A 26,680-nucleotide genomic window follows, 5' to 3' on the forward strand; every position below is an offset into this window, starting at 1 on the left:
ATATCCCAAAAAAGGCTGAAAACACCTCAAAACAGCATAAAAGAGCCTGCTGACACATGCTATAGCATAGAATTTTGCATAAACAGTCAAAAACACCATAATTTCTTATGTCGAAAAACTGACCGAAGAAGCAAGGCTATAGTATGGCAAAAAATGTCAAAATATGCCATATCCCAAAAAAGGCTGAAAATACCGCAAAACAGCATAAAAGAGCCTGCTGACACATGCCATAGCATAGAAAGTTGCAAAAACCGCCAAAAACACCTTTAAAAAAGCATGTTGAAAAAAATCACCAAAGAAGCAAGGCTATAGTATGGCAAAAAAGTCAAAATATGACATCTCCCAAAAACAGCTTAAAACACCTCAAAACAGAAGAAAGGAGCCTGCTGACGCATGCCATAGCATAGAATTTTGCAAAAATAGCCAAAAACACCATAATTTCTTATGTCGAAAAAATGACCGAAGAAAGCAAGGCTATAGTATGGCAAAAAATGTCAAAATGTGACATTTCCCAAAAAAGGCTGAAAACACCTCAAAACAGCATAAAAGAGCCTGCTGACACATGCCATAGCATAGAAAGTTGCAAAAACAGCCAAAAACACCTTAAACACGCATGTTGAAAAAATGACCAAAGAAGCAAGGCTATAGTATGGCAAAAAATGTCAAAATATGCAATATCCAAAAAAAGGCTGAAAATACCTCAAAACAGCATAAAAGAGCCTGCTGACACATGCCATAGCATAGAAAGTTGCAAAAACTGCCAAAACACCTTTAAAAAAGCATGTTGAAAAAAATCACCAAAGAAGCAAGGCTATAGTATGGCAAAAAATGTCAAAATATGACATCTCCCAAAAACAGCTTAAAACACCTCAAAACAGAATAAAGGAGCCTGCTGACGCATGCCCTAGCATAGAATTTTGCAAAAATAGCCAAAAACACCATAATTTCTTATGTCGAAAAAATGACAGAAGAAGCAAGGCTATAGTATGGCAAAAAATGTCAAAATATGACATTTCCCAAAAAAGGCTGAAAACACCTCAAAACAGCATAAAAGAGCCTGCTGACACATGCCATAGCATAGAAAGTTGCAAAAACTGCCAAAAACACCTTTAAAAAAGCATGTTGAAAAAAATCACCAAAGAAGCAAGGCTATAGTATGGCAAAAAATGTCAAAATATGACATTTCCCAAAAAAGGCTGAAAACACCTCAAAACAGCATAAAAGAGCCTGCTGACACATGCCATAGCATAGAAAGTTGCAAAAACAGCCAAAAACACCTTAAAAAAGCATGTTGAAAAAATGACCAAAGAAGCAAGGCTATAGTATGGCAAAAAATGTCAAAATATGACATCTCCCAAACACAGCTTAAAACACCTCAAAACAGAATAAAGGAGCCTGCTGAGGCATGCCCTAGCATTTTTTGTTTCTAACACGGCCAAAAAAAACATATTTTGGCATGTTGAAAATATGACCAAAAAAGCAAGGCTATAGTATGGCAAAAAATGTAAAATTTGACATATCCCAAAAAAGGCTGAAAACACCTCAAAACAGCATAAAAGAGCCTGCTGACACATGCTATAGCATAGAATTTTGCATAAACAGCCAAAAACACCATAATTTCTTATGTCGAAAAACTGACCGAAGAAGCAAGGCTATAGTATGGCAAAAAATGTCAAAATATGCCATATCCCAAAAAAGGCTGAAAATACCTCAAAACAGCATAAAAGAGCCTGCTGACACATGCCATAGCATAGAAAGTTGCAAAAACCGCCAAAAACACCTTTAAAAAAGCATGTTGAAAAAAATCTCCAAAGAAGCAAGGCTATAGTATGGCAAAAAAGTCAAAATATGACATCTCCCAAAAACAGCTTAAAACACCTCAAAACAGCATAAAGGAGCCTGCTGACGCATGCCATAGCATAGAATTTTGCAAAAATAGCCAAAAACACCATAATTTCTTATGTCGAAAAAATGACCGAAGAAAGCAAGGCTATAGTATGGCAAAAAATGTCAAAATATGACATTTCCCAAAAAGGGTGAAAACACCTCAAAACAGCATAAAGGAGCCTACTGAGGCAAGCCATAGCATAGAAAGTTGCAAAAACAGCCAAAAACACCTTAAAAAAGCATGTTGAAAAAAAATGACCAAAGAAGCAAGGCTATAGTATGGCAAAAAATGTCAAAATATGACATCTCCCAAACACAGCTTAAAACACCTCAAAACAGAATAAAGGAGCCTGCTGAGGCATGCCCTAGCATTTTTTGTTTCTAACACAACCAAAAAAAACATATTTTGGCATGTTGAAAATATGACCAAAAAAGCAAGGCTATAGTATGGCAAAAAATGTAAAATTTGACATATCCCAAAAAAGGCTGAAAACACCTCAAAACAGCATAAAAGAGCCTGCTGACACATGCTATAGCATAGAATTTTGCATAAACAGCCAAAAACACCATAATTTCTTATGTCGAAAAACTGACCGAAGAAGCAAGGCTATAGTATGGCAAAAAATGTCAAAATATGCCATATCCCAAAAAAGGCTGAAAATACCTCAAAACAGCATAAAAGAGCCTGCTGACACATGCCATAGCATAGAAAGTTGCAAAAACTGCCAAAAACACCTTTAAAAAAGCATGTTGAAAAAAATCACCAAAGAAGCAAGGCTATAGTATGGCAAAAAAGTCAAAATATGACATCTCCCAAAAACAGCTTAAAACACCTCAAAACAGAAGAAAGGAGCCTGCTGACGCATGCCATAGCATAGAATTTTGCAAAAATAGCCAAAAACACCATAATTTCTTATGTCGAAAAAATGACCGAAGAAAGCAAGGCTATAGTATGGCAAAAAATGTCAAAATGTGACATTTCCCAAAAAAGGCTGAAAATACCTCAAAACAGCATAAAAGAGCCTGCTGACACATGCCATCGCATAGAAAGTTGCAAAAACAGCCAAAAACACCTTAAAAACGCATGTTGAAAAAATGACCAAAGAAGCAAGGCTATAGTATGGCAAAAAATGTCAAAATATGACATCTCCCAAAAACAGCTTAAAACACCTCAAAACAGAAGAAAGGAGCCTGCTGACGCATGCCATAGCATAGAATTTTGCAAAAATAGCCAAAAACACCATAATTTCTTATGTCGAAAAAATGACCGAAGAAAGCAAGGCTATAGTATGGCAAAAAATGTCAAAATATGACATTTCCCCAAAAAGGCTGAAAACACCTCAAAACAGCATAAAAGAGCCTGCTGACACATGCCATAGCATAGAAAGTTGCAAAAACAGCCAAAAACACCTTAAAAAGCATGTTGAAAAATGACCAAAGAAGCAAGGCTATAGTATGGCAAAAAATGTCAAAATATGACATCTCCCAAACACAGCTTAAAACACCTCAAAACAGAATAAAGGAGCCTGCTGAGGCATGCCCTAGCATTTTTTGTTTCTAACACGGCCAAAAAAAACATATTTTGGCATGTTGAAAATATGACCAAAAAAGCAAGGCTATAGTATGGCAAAAAATGTAGAATTTGACATATCCCAAAAAAGGCTGAAAACACCTCAAAACAGCATAAAAGAGCCTGCTGACACATGCTATAGCATAGAATTTTGCATAAACAGTCAAAAACACCATAATTTCTTATGTCGAAAAACTGACCGAAGAAGCAAGGCTATAGTATGGCAAAAAATGTCAAAATATGCCATATCCCAAAAAAGGCTGAAAATACCTCAAAACAGCATAAAAGAGCCTGCTGACACATGCCATAGCATAGAAAGTTGCAAAAACCGCCAAAAACACCTTTAAAAAAGCATGTTGAAAAAAATCACCGAAGAAGCAAGGCTATAGTATGGCAAAAAAGTCAAAATATGACATCTCCCAAAAACAGCTTAAAACACCTCAAAACAGAAGAAAGGAGCCTGCTGACGCATGCCATAGCATAGAATTTTGCAAAAATAGCCAAAAACACCATAATTTCTTATGTCGAAAAAATGACCGAAGAAAGCAAGGCTATAGTATGGCAAAAAATGTCAAAATGTGACATTTCCCAAAAAAGGCTGAAAACACCTCAAAACAGCATAAAAGAGCCTGCTGACACATGCCATAGCATAGAAAGTTGCAAAAACAGCCAAAAACACCTTAAAAACGCATGTTGAAAAAATGACCAAAGAAGCCAGGCTATAGTATGGCAAAAATGTCAAAATATGCCATATCCAAAAAAGGCTGAAAATACCTCAAAACAGCATAAAAGAGCCTGCTGACACATGCCATAGCATAGAAAGTTGCAAAAACTGCCAAAAACACCTTTAAAAAAGCATGTTGAAAAAATGACCAAAGAAGCAAGGCATGATATGGCAAAAAAGTCAAAATATGACATCTCCCAAAACAGCTTAAAACACCTCAAAACAGAAGAAAGGAGCCTACTGACGCATGCCATAGCATAGAATTTTGCAAAATAGCCAAAAACACCATAATTTCTTATGTCGAAAAAATGACCGAAGAAAGCAAGGCTATAGTATGGCAAAAAATGTCAAAATGTGACATTTCCCAAAAAAGGCTGAAAACACCTCAAAACAGCATAAAAGAGCCTGCTGACACATGCCATAGCATAGAAAGTTGCAAAAACAGCCAAAAACACCTTAAAAAAGCATGTTGAAAAAATGACCAAAGAAGCAAGGCTATAGTATGGCAAAAAATGTCAAAATATGACATCTCCCAAAAACAGCTTAAAACACCTCAAAACAGAATAAAGGAGCCTGCTGACGCATGCCATAGCATAGAATTTTGCAAAAACCGCCAAAACACCTTTAAAAAGCATGTTGAAAAAAATCACCAAAGAAGCAAGGCTATAGTATGGCAAAAAAGTCAAAATATGACATCTCCCAAAAACAGCTTAAAACACCTCAAAACAGCATAAAGGAGCCTGCTGACGCATGCCATAGCATAGAATTTTGCAAAAATAGCCAAAAACACCATAATTTCTTATGTCAAAAAAATGACCGAAAAAGCAAGGCTATAGTATGGCAAAAATGTCAAAATATGACATTTCCCAAAAAGGGTGAAAACACCTCAAAACAGCATAAAGGAGCCTACTGAGGCAAGCCATAGCATAGAAAGTTGCAAAAACAGCCAAAAACACCTTAAAAAAGCATGTTGAAAAAATGACCAAAGAAGCAAGGCTATAGTATGGCAAAAAATGTCAAAATACGCCATATCCCAAAAAAGGCTGAAAATACCTCAAAACAGCATAAAGTAGCCTGCTGAGGCATGCCCTAGCATTTTTTGTTTCTAATACGGCCAAAAAACACATAATTTGGCATGTTGAAAATATGACCAAAAAAGCAAGGCTATAGTATGGCAAAATGTCAAAATATGACATTTCCCAAAAAAGGCTGAAAACACCTCAAAACAGCATAAAAGAGCCTGCTGACACATACTATAGCATAGAATTTTGCATAAACAGCCAAAAACACCATAATTTCTTATGTCGAAAAACTGACCGAAGAAGCAAGGCTATAGTATGGCAAAAAATGTCAAAATACGCCATATCCCAAAAAAGGCTGAAAATACCTCAAAACAGCATAAAAGAGCCTGCTGACACATGCCATAACATAGAAAGTTGCAAAAACAGCCAAAAACATCTTAAAAAAGCATCTTGAAAAAATGACCGAAGAAGCAAGGCTATAGTATAGCAAAAAATGTCAAAATATGACATCTCCCAAAAACAGCTTAAAACACCTCAAAACAGAATAAAGGAGCCTGCTGACGCATGCCAAACCATAGAATTTTGCAAAAACGGCCAAAAAACACCATAATTTCTTATGTCAAAAAATTACTGAAAAAGCAAGGCTATTGTATGGCAGAAAAAGTGAAAATATGACATCTCCCAAAAAGGCTGAAAATACCTCAAAACAGCATAAAGGAGCCTGCTGAGGCATGCCATAGCATAGAAAGTTGCAAAAACAGCCAAAAACACCTTAAAAAAGCATGTTGAAAAAATGACCAAAGAAGCAAGGCTATAGTATGGCAAAAAATGTCAAAATATGACATCTCCCAAACACAGCTTAAAACACATCAAAACAGAATAAAGGAGCCTGCTGAGGCATGCCCTAGCATAGAATTTTGCAAAAATAGCCAAAAACACCATAATTTCTTATGTCGAAAAAATGACCGAAGAAAGCAAGGCTATAGTATGGCAAAAAATGTCAAAATATGACATTTCCCAAAAAAGGCTGAAAACACCTCAAAACAGCATAAAGGAGCCTGCTGAGGCATGCCATAGCATAGAAAGTTGCAAAAACAGCCAAAAACACCTTAAAAAAGCATGTTGAAAAAATGACCAAAGAAGCAAGGCTATAGTATGGCAAAAAATGTCAAAATATGACATCTCCCAAACACAGCTTAAAACACCTCAAAACAGAATAAAGGAGCCTGCTGACGCATGCCGTAGCATTTTTTGTTTCTAACACGGCCAAAAAAAACATATTTTGGCATGTTCAAAATATGACCAAAAAAGCAAGGCTATAGTATGGCAAAAAATGTAAAATTTGACATCTCCCAAAAAAGGCTGAAAACACCTCAAAACAACATAAAAGAGCCTGCTGACACATGCTATAGCATAGAATTTTGCATAAACAGCCAAAAACACCATAATTTCTTATGTCGAAAAAATGACCGAAGAAAGCAAGGCTATAGTATGGCAAAAAATGTCAAAATATGACATCTCCCAAACACAGCTTAAAACACCTCAAAACAGAATAAAGGAGCCTGCTGACGCATGCCGTAGCATTTTTTGTTTCTAACACGGCCAAAAAAACATATTTTGGCATGTTGAAAATATGACCAAAAAGCAAGGCTATATTATGGCAAAATATGTAAAATTTGACATATCCCAAAAAAGGCTGAAAACACCTCAAAACAGCATAAAAGAGCCTGCTGACACATGCTATAGCATAGAATTTTGCAAAAACAGCCAAAAACACCATAATTTCTTATGTCGAAAAAATGACAGAAGAAAGCAAGGCTATAGTATGGCAAAAAAATGTCAAAATATGATATATCCCAAAAAACACTGAAAATACCTCAAAACAGAATAAAAGAGCCTGCTGACACATGCCATAGCATAGAATTTTGTAAAAACGGCCAAAAATACCATAATTTCTTATGTCGAAAAAATGACCAAAGAAGCAAGGCTATAGTATGGCAAAAAATGTCAAAATATGACATTTCCCAAAAAACACTGAAAATACCTCAAAACAGCATAAAAGAGCCTGCTGCCACATGCCATAGCATAGAATTTTGTAAAAACGGCCAAAAATACCATAATTTCTTATGTCGAAAAAATGACCGAAGAAGCAAGGCTATAGTATGGCAAAAAATGTCAAAATACGCCATATCCCAAAAAAGGCTGAAAATACCTCAAAACAGCATAAAGGAGCCTACTGAGGCAAGCCATAGCATAGAATTTTGCAAAAACAGCCAAAAACATCTTAAAAAAGCATGTTGAAAAAATGACCAAAGAAGCAAGGCTATAGTATGGCAAAAAATGTCAAAATACACCATATTCCAAAAAAGGCTGAAAATACCTCAAAACATCATAAAAGACTCTAATGACACATGCCATAGCATAGAAAGTTGCAAAAACAGCCAAAAACACCTTAAAAAAGCATGTTGAAAAATCACCAAAGAAGCAAGGCTATAGTATGGCAAAAATGGGAAAATATGACATCTCCCAAAAACAGCTTTAAACACCTCAAAACAGAATAAAGGAGCCTACTGAGGTATGCCATAGCATAGAATTTTGCAAAAAACAACCAAAAACACCTTAAAAAAGCATGTTGAAAAAAATCACCAAAGAAGCAAGGCTATAGTATGGCAAAAAAAGGCAAAATATGACATCTCCCAAAAACAGCTTAAAACACCTCAAAACAGCATAAAGGAGCCTGCTGAGGCATGCCATAGCATAGAAAGTTGCAAAAACAGCCAAAAACACCTTAAAAAAGCATGTTGAAAAAATGACCAAAGAAGCAAGGCTATAGTATGGCAAAAAATGTCAAAATATGACATTTCCCAAAAAAGGCTGAAAACACCTCAAAACAGCATAAAGGAGCCTGCTGAGGCATGCCATAGCATAGAAAGTTGCAAAAACAGCCAAAAACACCTTAAAAAAGCATGTTGAAAAAATGACCAAAGAAGCAAGGCTATAGTATGGCAAAAAATGTCAAAATATGACATCTCCCAAACACAGCTTAAAACACCTCAAAACAGAATAAAGGAGCCTGCTGAGGCATGCCCTAGCATTTTTTGTTTCTAATACGGCCAAAAAACACATAATTTGGCATGTTGAAAATATGACCAAAAAAGCAAGGCTATAGTATGGCAAAATGTCAAAATATGACATATCCCCAAAAAGGCTGAAAACACCTCAAAACAGCATAAAAGAGCCTGCTGACACATACTATAGCATAGAATTTTGCATAAACAGCCAAAAACACCATAATTTCTTATGTCGAAAAACTGACCGAAGAAGCAAGGCTATAGTATGGCAAAAAATGTCAAAATACGCCATATCCCAAAAAAGGCTGAAAATACCTCAAAACAGCATAAAAGAGCCTGCTGACACATGCCATAGCATAGAAAGTTGCAAAAACTGCCAAAAACACCTTTAAAAAAGCATGTTGAAAAAAATCACCAAAGAAGCAAGGCTATAGTATGGCAAAAAAGTCAAAATATGACATCTCCCAAAAACAGCTTAAAACACCTCAAAACAGAAGAAAGGAGCCTGCTGACGCATGCCATAGCATAGAATTTTGCAAAAACAGCCAAAAACACCATAATTTCTTATGTCGAAAAAAATGACCAAAGAAGCAAGGCTATAGTATGGCAAAAAATGTCAAAATATGACATTTCCCAAAAAAGGCTGAAAATACCTCAAAACAGCATAAAGGAGCCTGCTGAGGCATGCCATAGCATAGAAAGTTGCAAAAACAGCCAAAAACACCTTAAAAAAGCATGTTGAAAAAATGACCAAAGAAGCAAGGCTATAGTATGGCAAAAAATGTCAAAATATGACATCTCCCAAACACAGCTTAAAACACCTCAAAACAGAATAAAGGAGCCTGCTGACGCATGCCGTAGCATTTTTTGTTTCTAACACGGCCAAAAAAAACATATTTTGGCATGTTCAAAATATGACCAAAAAAGCAAGGCTATAGTATGGCAAAAAATGTAAAATTTGACATCTCCCAAAAAAGGCTGAAAACACCTCAAAACAACATAAAAGAGCCTGCTGACACATGCTATAGCATAGAATTTTGCATAAACAGCCAAAAACACCATAATTTCTTATGTCGAAAAAATGACCGAAGAAAGCAAGGCTATAGTATGGCAAAAAATGTCAAAATATGACATCTCCCAAACACAGCTTAAAACACCTCAAAACAGAATAAAGGAGCCTGCTGAGGCATGCCCTAGCATTTTTTGTTTCTAACACGGCCAAAAAAACATATTTTGGCATGTTGAAAATATGACCAAAAAGCAAGGCTATATTATGGCAAAATATGTAAAATTTGACATATCCCAAAAAAGGCTGAAAACACCTCAAAACAGCATAAAAGAGCCTGCTGACACATGCTATAGCATAGAATTTTGCAAAAATAGCCAAAAACACCATAATTTCTTATGTCGAAAAAATGACCGAAGAAAGCAAGGCTATAGTATGGCAAAAAATGTCAAAATACGCCATATCCCAAAAAAGGCTGAAAATACCTCAAAACAGCATAAAGGAGCCTGCTGAGGCATGCCATAGCATAGAAAGTTGCAAAAACAGCCAAAAACACCTTAAAAAAGCATGTTGAAAAAATGACCAAAGAAGCAAGGCTATAGTATGGCAAAAAAATGTCAAAATATGACATTTCCCAAAAAACACTGAAAATACCTCAAAACAGCATAAAAGAGCCTGCTGACACATGCCATAGCATAGAATTTTGTAAAAACGGCCAAAAATACCATAATTTCTTATGTCGAAAAAATGACCAAAGAAGCAAGGCTATAGTATGGCAAAAAATGTCAAAATATGACATTTCCCAAAAAACACTGAAAATACCTCAAAACAGCATAAAAGAGCCTGCTGACACATGCCATAGCATAGAATTTTGTAAAAACGGCCAAAAATATCATAATTTCTTATGTCGAAAAAATGACCAAAGAAGCAAGGCTATAGTATGGCAAAAAATGTCAAAATACGCCATATCCCAAAAAAGGCTGAAAACACCTCAAAACAGCATAAATGAGCCTACTGAGGCAAGCCATAGCATAGAATTTTGCAAAAACAGCCAAAAACACCTTAAAAAAGCATGTTGAAAAAATGACCAAAGAAGCAAGGCTATAGTATGGCAAAAAATGTCAAAATACGCCATATTCCAAAAAAGGCTGAAAATACCTCAAAACAGCATAAAAGACTCTAATGACACATGCCATAGCATAGAAAGTTGCAAAAACAGCCAAAAACACCTTAAAAAAGCATGTTGAAAAAAATCACCAAAGAAGCAAGGCTATAGTATGGCAAAAAATGGGAAAATATGACATCTCCCAAAAACAGCTTTAAACACGTCAAAACAGAATAAAGGAGCCTACTGAGGTATGCCATAGCATAGAATTTTGCAAAAAACAACCAAAAACACCTTAAAAAAGCATGTTGAAAAAAATCACCAAAGAAGCAAGGCTATAGTATGGCAAAAAATGGGAAAATATGACATCTCCCAAAAACAGCTTTAAACACGTCAAAACAGAATAAAGGAGCCTACTGAGGTATGCCATAGCATAGAATTTTGCAAAAAACAACCAAAAACACCTTAAAAAAGCATGTTGAAAAAAATCACCAAAGAAGCAAGGCTATAGTATGGCAAAAAAAGGCAAAATATGACATCTCCCAAACACAGCTTAAAACACCTCAAAACAGAATAAAGGAGCCTGCTGAGGCATGCCATAGCATAGAAAGTTGCAAAAACAGCCAAAAACACCTTAAAAAAGCATGTTGAAAAAATGACCAAAGAAGCAAGGCTATAGTATGGCAAAAAATGTCAAAATATGACATTTCCCAAAAAAGGCTGAAAACACCTCAAAACAGCATAAAGGAGCCTGCTGAGGCATGCCATAGCATAGAAAGTTGCAAAAACAGCCAAAAACACCTTAAAAAAGCATGTTGAAAAAATGACCAAAGAAGCAAGGCTATAGTATGGCAAAAAATGTCAAAATATGACATCTCCCAAACACAGCTTAAAACACCTCAAAACAGAATAAAGGAGCCTGCTGAGGCATGCCCTAGCATTTTTTGTTTCTAACACGGCCCAAAAAAAACATATTTTGGCATGTTGAAAATATGACCAAAAAAGCAAGGCTATAGTATGGCAAAAAAAGTAAAATTTGACATATCCCAAAAAAGGCTGAAAACACCTCAAAACAGCATAAAGGAGCCTACTGAGGCAAGCCATAGCACAGAAAGTTGCAAAAACAGCCAAAAACACCTTAAAAAAGCATGTTGAAAAAATGACCGAAGAAGCAAGGCTATAGTATGACAAAAAATGTCAAAATATGACATTTCCCAAAAAAGGCTGAAAATACCTCAAAACAGCATAAAGGAGCCTGCTGAGGCATGCCATAGCATAGAAAGTTGCAAAAACAGCCAAAAACACCTTAAAAAAGCATGTTGAAAGAATGACCAAAGAATCAAGGCTATAGTATGGCAAAAAATGTCAAAATATGATATATCCCAAAAAACACTGAAAATACCTCAAAACAGAATAAAAGAGCCTGCTGACACATGCCATAGCATAGAATTTTGTAAAAACGGCCAAAAATACCATAATTTCTTATGTCGAAAAAATGACCAAAGAAGCAAGGCTATAGTATGGCAAAAAAATGTCAAAATACGCCATATCCCAAAAAAGGCTGAAAACACCTCAAAACAGCATAAAGGAGCCTACTGAGGCATGCTATAGCATAGAAAGTTGCAAAAACAGCCAAAAACATCTAAAAAAGCATGTTGAAAAAATGACCAAAGCAAGGCTATAGTATGGCAAAAAATGTCAAAATACGCCATATTCCAAAAAAGGCTGAAAATACCTCAAAACATCATAAAAGACTCTAATGACACATGCCATAGCATAGAAAGTTGCAAAAACAGCCAAAAACACCTTAAAAAACCATGTTGAAAAAAATCACCAAAGAAGCAAGGCTATAGTATGGCAAAAAAAGGCAAAATATGACATCTCCCAAAAACAGCTTTAAACACCTCAAAACAGAATAAAGGAGCCTGCTGACGCATGCCATAGCATAGAATTTTGCAAAAATAGCCAAAAACACCATAATTTCTTATGTCGAAAAAATGACCGAAGAAGCAAGGCTATAGTATGGCAAAAAATGTCAAAATATGACATTTCCCAAAAAAGGCTGAAAACACCTCAAAACAGCATAAAGGAGCCTGCTGAGGCATGCCATAGCATAGAAAGTTGCAAAAACAGCCAAAAACACCTTAAAAAAGCATGTTGAAAAAATGGCCAAAGAAGCAAGGCTATAGTATGGCAAAAAATGTCAAAATACACCATATTCCAAAAAAGGCTGAAAATACCTCAAAACAGCATAAAGGAGCCTACTGAGGTATGCCATAGCATAGAATTTTGCAAAAAACAACCAAAAACACCTTAAAAAAGCATGTTGAAAAAAATCACCAAAGAAGCAAGGCTATAGTATGGCAAAAAAAGGCAAAATATGACATCTCCCAAAAACAGCTTAAAACACCTCAAAACAGAATAAAGGAGCCTGCTGACGCATGCCATAGCATAGAATTTTGCAAAAAATAGCCAAAAACACCATAATTTCTTAGGTCGAAAAAATGACCGAAGAAGCAAGGCTATAGTATGGCAAAAAATGTCAAAATATGACATTTCCCAAAAAAGGCTGAAAACACCTCAAAACAGCATAAAGGAGCCTGCTGAGGCATGCCATAGCATAGAAAGTTGCAAAAACAGCCAAAAACACCTTAAAAAAGCATGTTGAAAAAATGACCAAAGAAGCAAGGCTATAGTATGGCAAAAAATGTCAAAATATGACATCTCCCAAACACAGCTTAAAACACCTCAAAACAGAATAAAGGAACAATACAGGAACAATAAAGGAAAAACAATAAAGGAAAAACAGCCAAAAACATAGTAAAAAAGCATGTTGAAAAATGACCGAAAAAGCAAGGCTATGGTATGGCAAAAAATGTCAAAATATGACATTTCCCAAAAAAGGTGAAAAAAGTCAAACTTTGCCAAACACTAAAAATGGCTGAAAACAATATAGAATAGCTTGGAGAGATGCGTCATAGTACACAAAGTGGAAATCAAGGCCAAAAACAGCTAAAAACCTCATAATTTATCTTCTCCTCTGCTCTCAGGTACCATCAGCCTGATTCGCCTGCACCTGTGAAGCGTGGGTTCTTCAAGACTGGCCAATCACACCCAGGGCTCTCTTATAAAAGGACCTTGCCTGTAGTGATCGCTCTCTGCCTGCTGGAGCTGCTCATTGTGGTGTTGAATGCTGCCCTACAACTGGAGTTGCCTTAGTTAACTAGGTTTGTGGAATGAGGGCTGGTTGGGTAAGATGGGGTACCCCGTACATTTTTCACTCACGTAGGTCACATTGTCTAAAAACATGAGGTTTTAGGGTTGGTGCCACCTCTGTATTTCTGGTAAAGCTTCTTTTTTAGATAAGAGAGTCAGGTGTTGTTTGAGTTTGTTTTCAAGACCAGATTCAGCGCAGGTTCTGTTTTATTGTATTTCTGAGTTTATTTGGCACAACCCCTCATCCCACCCTCTTCCTCCACAATTGTGAAATTTTATTAGTAGAAGTTTCCAATAAATCATTTTCTTTGTGCCACACATATTCTGACTCCATCTTCTCTTTCGATTGTCTTGTTGATGTCTCCTTTGCACCCATCCACCAAAGCAGACATAAAGATGTAAAAAAAAAAAGCCAACAAGGCAATAGTATAGTATGTCAAAAAAGTCCAATTTTGACTGACCCTAAAAATGGCTGAAAACAATGGAGAATAGCTTGTAGAGACACATCATATCACCAAAAGTTTGAATTAAGGCCAAAAAAGCGTGTAAAAAAATGGCCAACAAGACAATAGTAAAGTATGTCAAAGAAGTCAAATCTTAATCGACCCTAAAAATGTCTGAAAACCATGTAGAATACCTTGTAGAGACGCATTGTAGTCCACAAAGTGGGAATTAAAGCCAAACACGCCCAAAACCCCTCACAATTTACCATGTCAAAAAATAGTTAACAAGGCAATAGTATAGTATGTAAAAAAAAAAAGTCAAATGATGAGCCCTCCTAAAAATAGGTGAAAAGGACATATAATAGTTTGTAGAGAAGCATTATATTATACAACGTGGGAATTAAGGCCAAAAAAGCCCAAAACCTCATAATTTAGCATGTCGAAACAATGGCCAGCAAGGCAATAGTATAGAATGTCAAAAAAAGTCACATCTTGACAGCTCCTAAAAATGGCTGAAAACAATGTAGAATAGCTTATAAAGACGCGTCGTAATACAAAAAGTGGGAATTAAGGCCAAAAAAGGCCCAAACACTCATAATTTAGCATGTCAAAAAAATGGGCAACAAAGCAATAGTATAGTATGTCGAAAAAAGTCAAATTTTGACCAACCCTAAAAATGGCTGAAAGCAATGTAGAATAGCTTGTACAGACGCGACGCAAGACACAAAGTGGGAATTAAGGCCAAAAAAGGCCAAAAATCTCATAATTTAGCAAGTCAAAAAAATGGGCAACAAAGCAATAGTATAGTATGTCAAAAAAAGTCAAATTTTGACCGACCATAAAAATGGCTGACAACAATGTAGAATAGCTTGGAGAGGTGCGTCATACTACACAAAGTGGGACTTAAGGCCAAAAAAAGGCTCTAAACCCTCATAATTTAGCATGTCAAAAAAATGGCCAACAAGGCAATAGTATAGTATGTCGAAAAAAGTCCAAATTTGACCGACCCTAAAAATGGCTTTCAAAAATGTAGAATAGCTTGGAGAGTTGCGTTATAGTACACAAAGTGGGAAATAAGGCCACAAAGGCCCAAAACCTCATAATTTAGCATGTCAAAACAATGGCCAACAAGGCAATAGTATAGTATGTCAAAAAAGTTAAACTTTGAAAGCGTCTAAAAATGGCTGAAAACATTGTAGTATAGCTTGTAGAGACGTGTCATAGTATACAAGATGGGTATAAAGGCCAAAAAAAGCCAAAGACTTCATCATTTAGCATGTCAAAAAATGGCCAAAAATGCCTCAGCAAAGTATGTTGGAAAATGTTAATTTTTGACATGTCATAAAAATGGCTTAAAAACCATACAATACTTTTCAAAAGACGTGTCATAGTATACAAAGTGGAAATAAAGGCCAAAAACCTCATAATTTAGCATGTCAAAAAAAAGGCAAAAAAGCAATAGTATAATATATATATTCAAAAAAAGTCAAATTTTGACTGCTCCTAAAAACAGCTGAAAATGACGTACAATAGTTTGTAGAGACAAATCATTGTACACAAAGTGGGAATAAAGGCCAAAAAAGGCCAAAAACCTCATAATTTAGTATGTCAACAAAATGGCCACAAAGGAAATAGTATAGTATGTCGAAAAAATACTCAAATTTTAAAGCTCCAAATAACAGCTGAAAACAATATAAAATAGCTTGTAGAGACACGTCATTGTATGCAAAGTGGGAATAAAGGCCAAAAAAGGCCAAAAACATCCTAATTAAGCATGTCCAAAAAATGCCACAATGGCAATAGTATAGTGTGTTGAAAAAAAATAAGATTTTTCAAGGTCCTTAAAACATCTGAAAACAACATAGAATAGCCCATAAAGACATGTCATTGTATACAAAGTGGAAATGATGGGCAAAAAAGTCCAAAATCTTAATAAGGTAGCATGCTGAAAAAAATGACCAAAAAATGGCTTAGTATAGTATGTCGAAAAATGTCAAATTTTAACTGCTCCTAAAAATATCTGAAAATGACATATAATAGCTTATAGAGATGCATCATAGTATACAAAGTGGGAATAAAGGCCAAAAAAGGCCACACGCCTCATAATTTAGCATGTCAAAAAAATTATATAAAATAGTATAGCATGTTGAGTCAAGTCAACATTTAAAATGTTAAAGAAAGTCATACTATAGTATGTCGCAAAATGGCATACTATAGCATGTGTGAAAAATGGTTAAAAAAAATTAACCATTCCAAAAGTCACAGTATAACATTTTGAAGAACATTATAGTATAGATTGTGGTAAAAATGGCCCACAAAGTCATTGTTCCCTATGCTGATAAAACTTATGGTACAGCATTTTGAAGAACTTTATAATGTAGAATTTCAAGCGAACGGTCCAAAGAATCAACATTGAAAGGTAGCATAGGTCATTCTGTCAGGTATAAATGTCAGAATGGCCTACCACATGTATAAATTTAGTTAAATGCAGGATAGTTCGATTTGAAAAGTACAAAGGTCTATCAGAATAGTCTACCATCCGTATAAATAGAGTTGAATGCAGGGTAGGTCAATCTGATAGCATGTGGAATAAATGGTTGAAAAATGAATCATTCCAAATCTTAAAAAAATCATAGTATAGCATTGTGAAGTAGTTTTTGGTGTAGAATTTCAAAAGAACAGTCTAAAAAGTCAGCATTTAAAATGTTGAAAAATGCCATACTATGGCATGTGTAAAAAAAGGTCGAAAAATTAATCGTTCCAAAGGATTAGGGATAGGGTTATATGCTATTTTGGATGGAATAAAATTACCATGACCTTAATGTGCCATTTTGGAGGACAAACTATACAACGACTTTCTCATGCTATGTTGGTCGACATACTATACTATGATTTTTGTTTTATTCAAAATGATAATGACATACTATGAATATCATTCTGGAGGACATACTATACTAAGGCTGTTTCATGCTATCTGGGATGGAATACTATACCATAACCTTTTTGTTCCATTTTGGACAACATAGTATATCTAGTATATGTAGTAGTATACTATTAAATTTTTTTGCTATTTTGGATGACATATTATACTATGTCTTTTTCATGCTATTTTGGATGAAATTCTATACAATGACATATATTACAATTATACTATACTGTGTATAGTGTACAAGTATATTTAGTCTGTTTTGTGAGCTATTTTAACTGCATAACGTAGTACGTTACATGGCTTATGTCATGTGATATATTCTCATTATATAAATAACAAACATACTTACTGTAACCATAACCATGATGTTTTCTCTAAACCTAAACAAGTACTGCCTTAGCCTAAAAATGAAGTAAGCCTACATTGGAGTTTATACTGAAACGTGAGTCTACACATCTAACAAGGGAAAACTGATATGCCGTCCCTGAGCATCCAAAACTGAGGCTAGTGGAAAACCTAGAGCATCATAGTTTGATGCAAAGGGGCCACTCACCACTGACGAGTCAGAATGTTTTACAGTAAAACAAAAAAAAAATAATAAAAAATATGTTACCTTTGGACCAGTCTTCTCCATGTAACCCTCCTTGATGTAGTTTCTGGTTAGCTTTGGCAACAACTAGACAAATAAAGAGCAAATACTTGCAGTCATTGATTGTTGGTGTTTTTCTTTGTGTATGCAGGGCCTGAGCCAGTACCTCAGAAATACTGTGGCTAAAGCTTTAACTAAACTATTCTTATGATTGTATTGCCATCATCTTTTCCTGCTAGTACTTTTTTTCTCTAAAATTAAATCTAAGTTGTATTTCAAAGCCTCCACATTACTAGGAAGAGAACTCTGGTGTGTATCTTTTAATAATTAAAATGTAATACTTAAGAGTACTAAGAGTCATATGTACTAAGTTTGGGATTAAATAAACTGATATCGGAAAATTAAATAAAATTACCTGTATGTCTTTAAATTGTAGAAATGTTCACACAGAAAATATACAAAAATACGATGCAAGTTTCCTGGATTTTAGCTACAGCCCAGTATGTACTGTATGTATGTGCATGGATGCATGTACTCACATCAGAGTTAGACGCTCCAGGAAAAGCCACCTGCAGGTAGTGAAACCTGGCTGCTCTTATGGCATTGAACCAGTCCACCATTTCCTTCATGACAACACATCAGGAAGTTCAGTGACAGACTTATACTTAAGTACCTTCTCTTGACACTCTCAAGTAATCAGCCTTGATGGTCTATAATTACCTCTAGCACTCCACTTGGCACGCATTGAAAAAATGGCTTTTCTAAATGGTATTTTGAAAAGCTCTAAACCCAGGGAAGACATGCTTTATTTGGAAGAAGTACTATATTCTCAAAATATAATTTCCTATGCTAAATGAGTTCTATGAGGCTCTCAGCTGTTATCAAGGATTATATAAGTAAACTTCAACAAACTAAGTTATGACAACAAGCGGATTCAACCAGAGGGAAATGCATGCTTTTTCCTGCATCAAAAGACACATCTCTACTCTTCTTTCCTCACCTACCATACAGAGAGAAACTGCACCTCACCTTTCCATCTTCATGGTACACAAAGATATTCCTTGTGCTGTTGTCTTTCAAATAGGTAATCTGCAGGCCGTGGGCAGTGCCGATTTTTGTTGGCTGAAAAGTGGCATTCACAGTATTGATCTTCATTATCGCTTTGGGTTCTCTGGCCTGCAGAAAAGAAAGACATTTTTTGTAGAAAGAGAGTCAGTGGTATAGTCTTGGCTCTTCTTACATCCTTCTTAAAATGCTCATACAATTTATGGGGTAGAAAAGATTGCAGAGGTTTACTATGTCTTGGTTAACACAGTGTGACATTATGGTTTTACCACTATGATTTTTAGGATGGGAGAACCATGTTTCTGTACTTCTACAGCTAGTAATAAACAACATTTTTAAGTGGGAATTGGGATCTCCAGATATCTTGATTTGCAATCAAAGGCAGTTTTAATATTGACAACAACATATCAAATACAGAGTAACAAAAAGAGAGTTGGGGGAAAAAAACACTCACATCATGCTTGTTGAAGTACTTCAAAACACCTTCCCGTTCAGACAGAATAAATTTTCGGCTGAGGTACTGTCCGTTGTCTCTGCCTCGTTTCCATAGAAACCCCTCTCTGTAGCCTGCCAGGAGGGGACCCATAAGGGTTAAGTTCAATTGACACAGACATAATAAAGAGAGAGAGAAAACAAAAGGAAGACACAGACTTTTACAATGCATGCAGAAGAGAAGTTCACAAACGTTCACGCTGAAAATCCAGCAATGATGAACTTCATTATTATTTAACCTGAAGCTGCAGGTGTTACTTTTTGGCCACTTAGGAGCAGCAGAGCAAACTGGTGAGCAACACCATAACAGTGACATATTATCTCTTTATAATATTGATAAGATAAACCTATTAGTAAGTTTCCTTTTTTTACACATCAAGCAGACACCGGACCACATTATCTTAGTGTTTCTGGCAACCAAAAGAGGGTACATCCAGTAACTACTTTTGTTTTAGCTCCTTTTTGGTCTCCAACTCTTGGGAAAAAAATCTAATTCTTCAGTTGCTAAATGCTCCACTATGTTCACCCAACACATTTTCATTATAAACTCATCAAATACCAGCGCTTGGTCAGTGTGTCAATGTGTCAAAATATGATATATAGGTACCCCACCAACGTCAGTTTTGGATGCTAATGCACTGCTTGTTAATTTATGCTCGTTACTTACATTGTGTCTTTTCAAAAAATTATTCTTTTTTTCACAGGAAATGTGCAGTTCCTGCTCATTAATTGAACAAAGTCTCTTTTCAAAGCAAACTTAGTACATGGTTTAACAAAAACTCTTTGCTTTTAGGTTTAATTACTTAGGTTTAGGCAACAAAACATGGGTAGGTTTAGAAAAAAACATGGTTTGGCTTAAAATAAGTTTGTTACTAATCTAATATAATGTCACCTGACATAATTTCACATATGTCACTAGCATAGCATGTTACATTTACAAGCACACTGCATTGTAATCAAAATACCTTCACTGACTTTTGGTTTTACACAGGACACAAACAGCAGTCTCCATAGTGAAAGCCCAGAGTTTGTTTGACCATTCAACTTCCCCTTACATCTGCCCTACACAGACTTTCTCACTCTTTATACTTGTAGGCGCCTAGAGCATCAAAAAATACCACCGCTAACTTGTCTGCCTGCTATTTAAAGAGCATACTGGCCAAAAATCTAAAAGGTTTGGTGGCCTGTAGAGCTGTGGGGAACTGCATGCTCCGCAAGGCCTTTAAATCAATTTAATGTAGAAATATTGATTAGTGCAGCTTTGTTAGTGATACATGAATTCATCATTACTGGAATCAAGAAGGCAACTTCACTTGAATTAATCCCTAAAAACAATGTCAGGACAACTATCTGTATAAATATATATAAATGTGCCATAGGTCACTCTTTCAGGTACAAACATCTATCAGAATGGACCACTACTTGTATAAACACACACACACACACACACACACACACACACACATATATATATATATATATATATAATAGTTAAACGTAGAGTAGGTAATTCTGTCAGGTACAAAATTATATAAGAATGGACTACTACCTGTTTAAATGTATTTAAATGTGGCATAGTTAATTCTGTCAGGTAAAATATCTATAAAAATGGGCAACTATAAATGTAGTTAAATGTGGCGTACATATTATCACTGACATATTGGTCTTTATAAAAAAAATTCCCTTGTACACATTCAGCCAGTACATTCTGAGTGCACTAAAACATAGTGATCACCAAGAGTTTGAGAGATTTTAAAGCATGTACCATTACACAGGACACTGACCCAGAAACAATGCTGGTGAAGACCACAGAAGAGCTGTACTACTGGTGTATGTGAGTGTGTGCACACTTTTAGCTTATGTGGTCACTGTTCAAGGTTGCTGAGCAGTAGTGAGAGGAAGCACCTAAGCTTTTACTTCACATAAATATTTCAGCTTCAACTGATGGCTTCCTCTACAACCCTGAACATCACTGAAATAAGCTCCGTCGTTTGCTCTCTCTAACACACACACACACATAAAGTTGATTAACAACCACCAAAGCATCTTTGTCAGAACTTGTATTTTTTCAACCATCCACTCAATGCCAGCAGGAATGAGTGGGAATAACTCTATATATGTTCCATCATTTTTATCTCTTCTAAATACTGCAATATCAAACTTGCCCTTCTCTCAACCACACACACACACACACACACACACACACACACACACACACACACACACACACACACACACACACACACACACACACACACAAAGAGAGATCTTGCTGGCTGTGTTCCTGGGCCTGTTCCTGACACTGGCCTCTCTGCCCATACACAGCATGAGCCAACAGAAACAGCACTCCAGGAAGAAATGCATCGTCATTGCCCTATGCACATCCGGCCAACACACACACACACACACACACACACACACACACACACACACACACACATTGATTTGTATTATGTGCTGGCAGATTCAAGTAAGCATACTTGTTGTCACAGCCACAGATCCTACTTTCAGTCATTCCTCATTAGGTGTTATCAGTCCGACACCACTATGACACTGCAAAAAAACAAAAGTAGCAACAATAAAAAAACAAAAATAAAATAATATAAGGTAAACAGATTCAACTAAAACAACACCAATAAAGAGGGCTACAATCAAGAACAGATCAAATTTTGTGGGGTGGTACTCATTTAAAAAATATAATAATAATCACCCGTGTTGCCAACTCACATCCTCACATAAATTGTGTGTATTTTCTGATTAGTACTCAAAATAGCAGACTGCATTAGAGAAACTGATAAACCACTTCCCTTGCAAGGAACTGTGCTAGAAAAGTATTTCCATTGAACGTTAAGTGCCTCATTCAAATGCTGGTATTTCATGAGCTAAAGTGCAATGCAAGAGAAGTTTTGAGATGAAAATGTGCCAGAAAATTGCCAATTTCCTCTGGGAAATGGAGCTGAAACAATTTATATTTGTCTGCTGGTCCATCTGCACCATCCTCTCTCCCTCCATCCATCTATCTATGCCTTTGCCCCTTTCTTTGTATAGCGATGAAGTCGTTTTGGTGTGGGCCACACAAAGCAGTAAACTTGTGGTTCAGCAATGGCTTCATCAATTATTCATGAGTTAGAAAGTTTTGCTCCACTGCCGAGAGGAGGATGGTCAGACTGTCCACAACAACATAACACAGCTGAGGAGAACAAGAGAATGCATTCACTGTTACAACAGGGTGTCAAAGATTTTCAAACACTTTGAGTTCAAAGCAAGTTTTGGACCACAGCGTCTGTCTTTTTTTTCACGTCCTCTTCATATCTCTGCTAGTTTCTCCTGGCATTATATCTAGGAGCAATGTTATATAGAATACTTGTTCACAAAAGACGCCATTCTTTCTTCTTGGCAGAGATACAGCCACATGCTTCTCAACCTCTGCAAAGCACAACACAAGAGGCTATTGAAAGAAAAGGAGAGAGACAGAGAGACACAGAGAGGAAGAGTTTGACAGTCATGAGACTCAGAAAATGATACTTTCTTGCCTGCTTTTAAGTTTTGCTTTTTCCTTTTTGAAAAATCTCAGGCTGTATTTTAGCCTTTCAGTTCACAGCCAAGGCATTTCTTAAAACAACCTGATGATGGTTGAACTGCACATGCAACATGTTGCTCAATTGTAACCCTGTGAGAACATGTGGCTCTAGTTGAAGGGAACCGTGTTGTGCTCTTGAAACTTCCATGCGAACTCGACGCTGTGGTTCTAGAAATGACATCACCACTCCAAATTAGAAAAGAAAGTCCCACCCATAACTTCTGCAGCGGGGTGGTGGATTAACAAAATACCATCTTTAAATCGTACAACCAAAACCATGTCTTCCATCAGGTTAACTGACTTTATGTTGCAAAACTTCCTGTTTCCGGCACAGAAGTCACAAAGGGAAACAGGCAGTACAACTTGATAGAAAGCGTAGTTGGTGACCATCATTATCAGAAGACCATTTGGAACATATACACGTCTGATGTTATTGACAGCATCCTGTTTTCCCCTGAGACTGTGCGCAAGCCTAAGCGAGAGGCTGCAGCAGAATTGACTTCCAAATCTATGAAGTTGTACTCTGTATGAATGTAATGTTTAATGTGATTATAATGATATGAATAACATATTAATAAGGTGCAGACTTAAAAACAGTGGATCTTTAATATAACGTCACCTATAACATCACTTTAATGATGGGCCTGTTACATTGGTGAAATCCACCTATACAGGAAAGAAAACATTAAATTTACAGTACACAACATTATATTTAGGCTACGTGTTACAGACGTATCGCTGTGCAGTCATGTGAAACAGCTAAATCGCAATGCAATACTTATCCATATCGGCAAGGTGAACTTGTTAGCCAACATATACTGAACAAATTGGCTAATTAGCTGTTATGCTACGACTGCTGCTGTCTTAGCAGCCACAGGTGAGCAAGTGCAAACAAAAACTAGATATATCGGCATGTATTTACATGCCTCCACAAACCAGTCAAGTTGCACTTACAGTTTGCATCTATGTCTGTGACAAATATTGGTAGTTCATACACATCTTTCCCTGGCAGCACAAAAGATCTGTACAACTAGTGCAGTTTCAAGATGGGGAAACGTGTTTCATGAGGTCACCGTGACCTTGACCTTTGACCCTCAACCATCAGGTTCTAATCAGTTCATTCTTGTGTTCAAGTAGACATTTATGCCAAATTTAAGGAAACTCCCACAAGGTCATGTTCAGTTGAGACAGATGCAAGGTTATAGTGACCTTGACCTTCAACCACCAAAATATTATTTCATCCCTGTGTCCACTCAAATATTTGTGCTAAATTTGAAGGAATTCCTTCAAGGTGTTCTTGAGGTACTGGGTTCACAAGAATGAGACAGACGAGGTCACAGGGACCTTGTCCTTTGACCTATGATCACTAAAATCTAATCAGCTCATCTTTGAGTCCAAGTGAACATTTGTGTCAAATTTAAAGAAATTCCCTTGAGTTCCTGAGATACTGTGTTCACAACAACGTGCCGGACAGAGGGACAGACAACATGAAAACACAATGACTTCAGCCTCGGCTATCTGCAGCGCAGAGGCATAAAAGACAAATATTCAGATAACAATCCTAAGTGTAACTCAGTTTTTCATATATATATATTTTTTGTTTTATAATTTATGTAGTGGGTCCCTGCTCAGTCTCTCTTTGAGCTAAGGCGTCCTAAACCAGAAAATGTTTTGGATTTTACTGAAAGATACTACATGTATTTATAAGTTATTTATAACCATTAAAAACATCTTAATATTCATTTACAACTACATTACAGTGTGTTATAAACCAAAGGTTAATATGCTGCTTATAGATGCTAGATAGGAGGGGGGGAAAACTGGTGAAAAATTGTTTCCTACAGCTGGGTGATATTTCAGCTACTTCTAACTTGCTTTGCATGAATTGCAGTCAATAGTCAATCTCTTGCCTTCACCATGAGTCCAAGTTGGCCCAATTTTGTCACTAAGTTTGAAGGGGCATCCATCTTTATTAGCTGAGTCTGTTTAGAAGTCAGGTTGATGCCACCTTCTCTATTTTAATGAGGTTGCACTGGGCAATTAGCCAAGAGACATTTCTCATCTGTGACCAAACAGTCCTACAGGCCCATGATACAGCACAAAGGACAAAGATATGTGTTATGTAATAATTTAATGAGGAACTAAGCTTTGGCCAATGATAAAATAATCTGACAGTCAATCAGAAGCAAATAGTGATATACAGTATGTTGTAGCTATGCAAAAACAGAGGTGGTTATAAATAATTTTATAACTTCAAAAAAATGAAGGTAGAGAAAACAGAAAAGAAAAGGATGACACAAGATGCTAAAGTTTGACAGCAAAGGGCAATTTTCTTCCCTTGATGATCAGCCCTCATTGTCTCTGCAACATAAGCCAAGCTGACACACCATCTATCTATCAGCATACCAAACGAGCACTCAGACTGGCAGGCTCATTGGGCTGGGACATGTAAATGAGCAGTGGGTAATGGTGCCTACTAGGCCATGAGTTGTTCATTATTACACCCTTTGTCTGTGTAATGCCATTAGCAGGCCAAATTGCACCTTCACACACACTGACAACCAACAGATATCAATACGCTTTTCTAATTATAGATCATCACCACAACAGTCTGTGCTGCTTTAATCCTTAACCAGAGTATTCTCTATCTATTTAATAATTACACAGTAATAGTGCATCAAGTGGTACTAAAATAAAGATTTGTGGGAAATAAAATTAAATTCACCCAAACCATTTTAGTGTTTTTAAATCTTTAGTAAGTTCAATTACTCATCAGCTCTAATTTGTTCAAAATAAACCCTTAATTTCTTTAAGATTAATTTTTAGGCTTTTGCTTCTATTTGGAGGCAGCAAAGTGGGGTGTGAGGTGAGGCCTCTCTTCCCTCTCTATCATCACCTAAGAATGTTGGTAATGATGAATGGATGATGCCGTTTCCCTGCTGCGTATTCATTCAATGCTGGTTCTGTGTGCGACACAATTACTTGTTTTCCTGAGTAAGCACAAAGTATAATGCGTTTATGTGCATAACTATACAGAGGCACATTTCATTCTCACCTGCCGAGTAGGGCTCCTGCCTCTCCACACTCAGGAATTCCTTCCTTTCGTACTTGGCTCGGATCCATTGTTCCCGCAGCAGCCTGCACAACAGTTGGTGTTAGACAGTCAGTTCTCCCTCAGTTTGATGTTTACTTCATGCTTAAGCTGATTTGTTGAAAACGTCTCATTAACTTACACGGACATATAAAGGCTCCGAGCCACATTTAATGAAAACTCTGAACAAAAGCAGTGAGATATTACAGGGCTCATCTTCTCCTAATTATCACTTGTTTCTCCCTTATCCTCCAACTGGCATGATAGTGATTATACAGACTGTGCTCTTCTTTGAGTTGCTCTTCCCTGCACCTTCAGCATGCTGACAAAGACATGACACCATGACTAATCAGCTACGTCTTCTGAAATCAGAATTACAACATTTAACGTAACAGCTTGGTGCAGCTCTTTGACATTTTCTCTCTTCTTTATTCATTCATCCTTTCCTTTGTGAAATCACCTCTCATAAACACAATGCAGGTCCATTTGAAAATTAACTTCACAGCTATGTGAATTTGATGTTGTCTACTGGTATTTACATCCCTGGACAGTTAAGAAGAAAGCCTCGCACTGAACTGTCGCTTCCTGTTCAAACCACAGGAACTTGGCATTCTTATCACTTAAAAGTTTCTGCATGTCAGTCTGGCTCCTAAACCACTTGCTCATATGAACTGTAGAGAATGCATCCATCTTAATTTAAGATGCCATCAGTAATATTATACAGCCTGTTTGCACAAAAATCACCACAATATATAAGCAAAATCTGCAGTGTTGCTGATCAATGACGACAGACAGTGACTATGTTTCCATGCACACTAGTACTCCAGTATCATTCCAAAAGTGGCAAAGTTCTGAATTTGATAAGAGTAATGTTAGCAGCATTTTGCGTT

The 26,680-nt window shown here is 36.4% G+C and overlaps 1 protein-coding gene across 1 annotated transcript in view; it reads right to left on the minus strand.

The window, feature by feature from the left end:
• Positions 1-26,680, minus strand: part of LOC121956260 (arf-GAP with dual PH domain-containing protein 1-like) — a 55,834-nt gene that overhangs the window by 22,573 nt on the left and 6,581 nt on the right. The window contains exons 4-8 of the mRNA XM_088091078.1: positions 25,755-25,837; positions 19,082-19,194; positions 18,592-18,738; positions 18,102-18,185; positions 17,587-17,649 (exon numbers count right to left, since the gene is read on the minus strand). Of these exons, the coding sequence (XP_087947204.1) occupies positions 17,587-17,649; positions 18,102-18,185; positions 18,592-18,738; positions 19,082-19,194; positions 25,755-25,837 (490 nt within the window). The remainder of the gene's footprint in view (positions 1-17,586; positions 17,650-18,101; positions 18,186-18,591; positions 18,739-19,081; positions 19,195-25,754; positions 25,838-26,680) is intronic.

Source organism: Plectropomus leopardus, chromosome 18 (assembly GCF_026936395.1).
Source record: "Plectropomus leopardus strain MGB_pleo_1.0 chromosome 18, ASM2693639v1, whole genome shotgun sequence".
Taxonomy (NCBI): Eukaryota; Metazoa; Chordata; class Actinopteri; order Perciformes; family Serranidae; genus Plectropomus; species Plectropomus leopardus.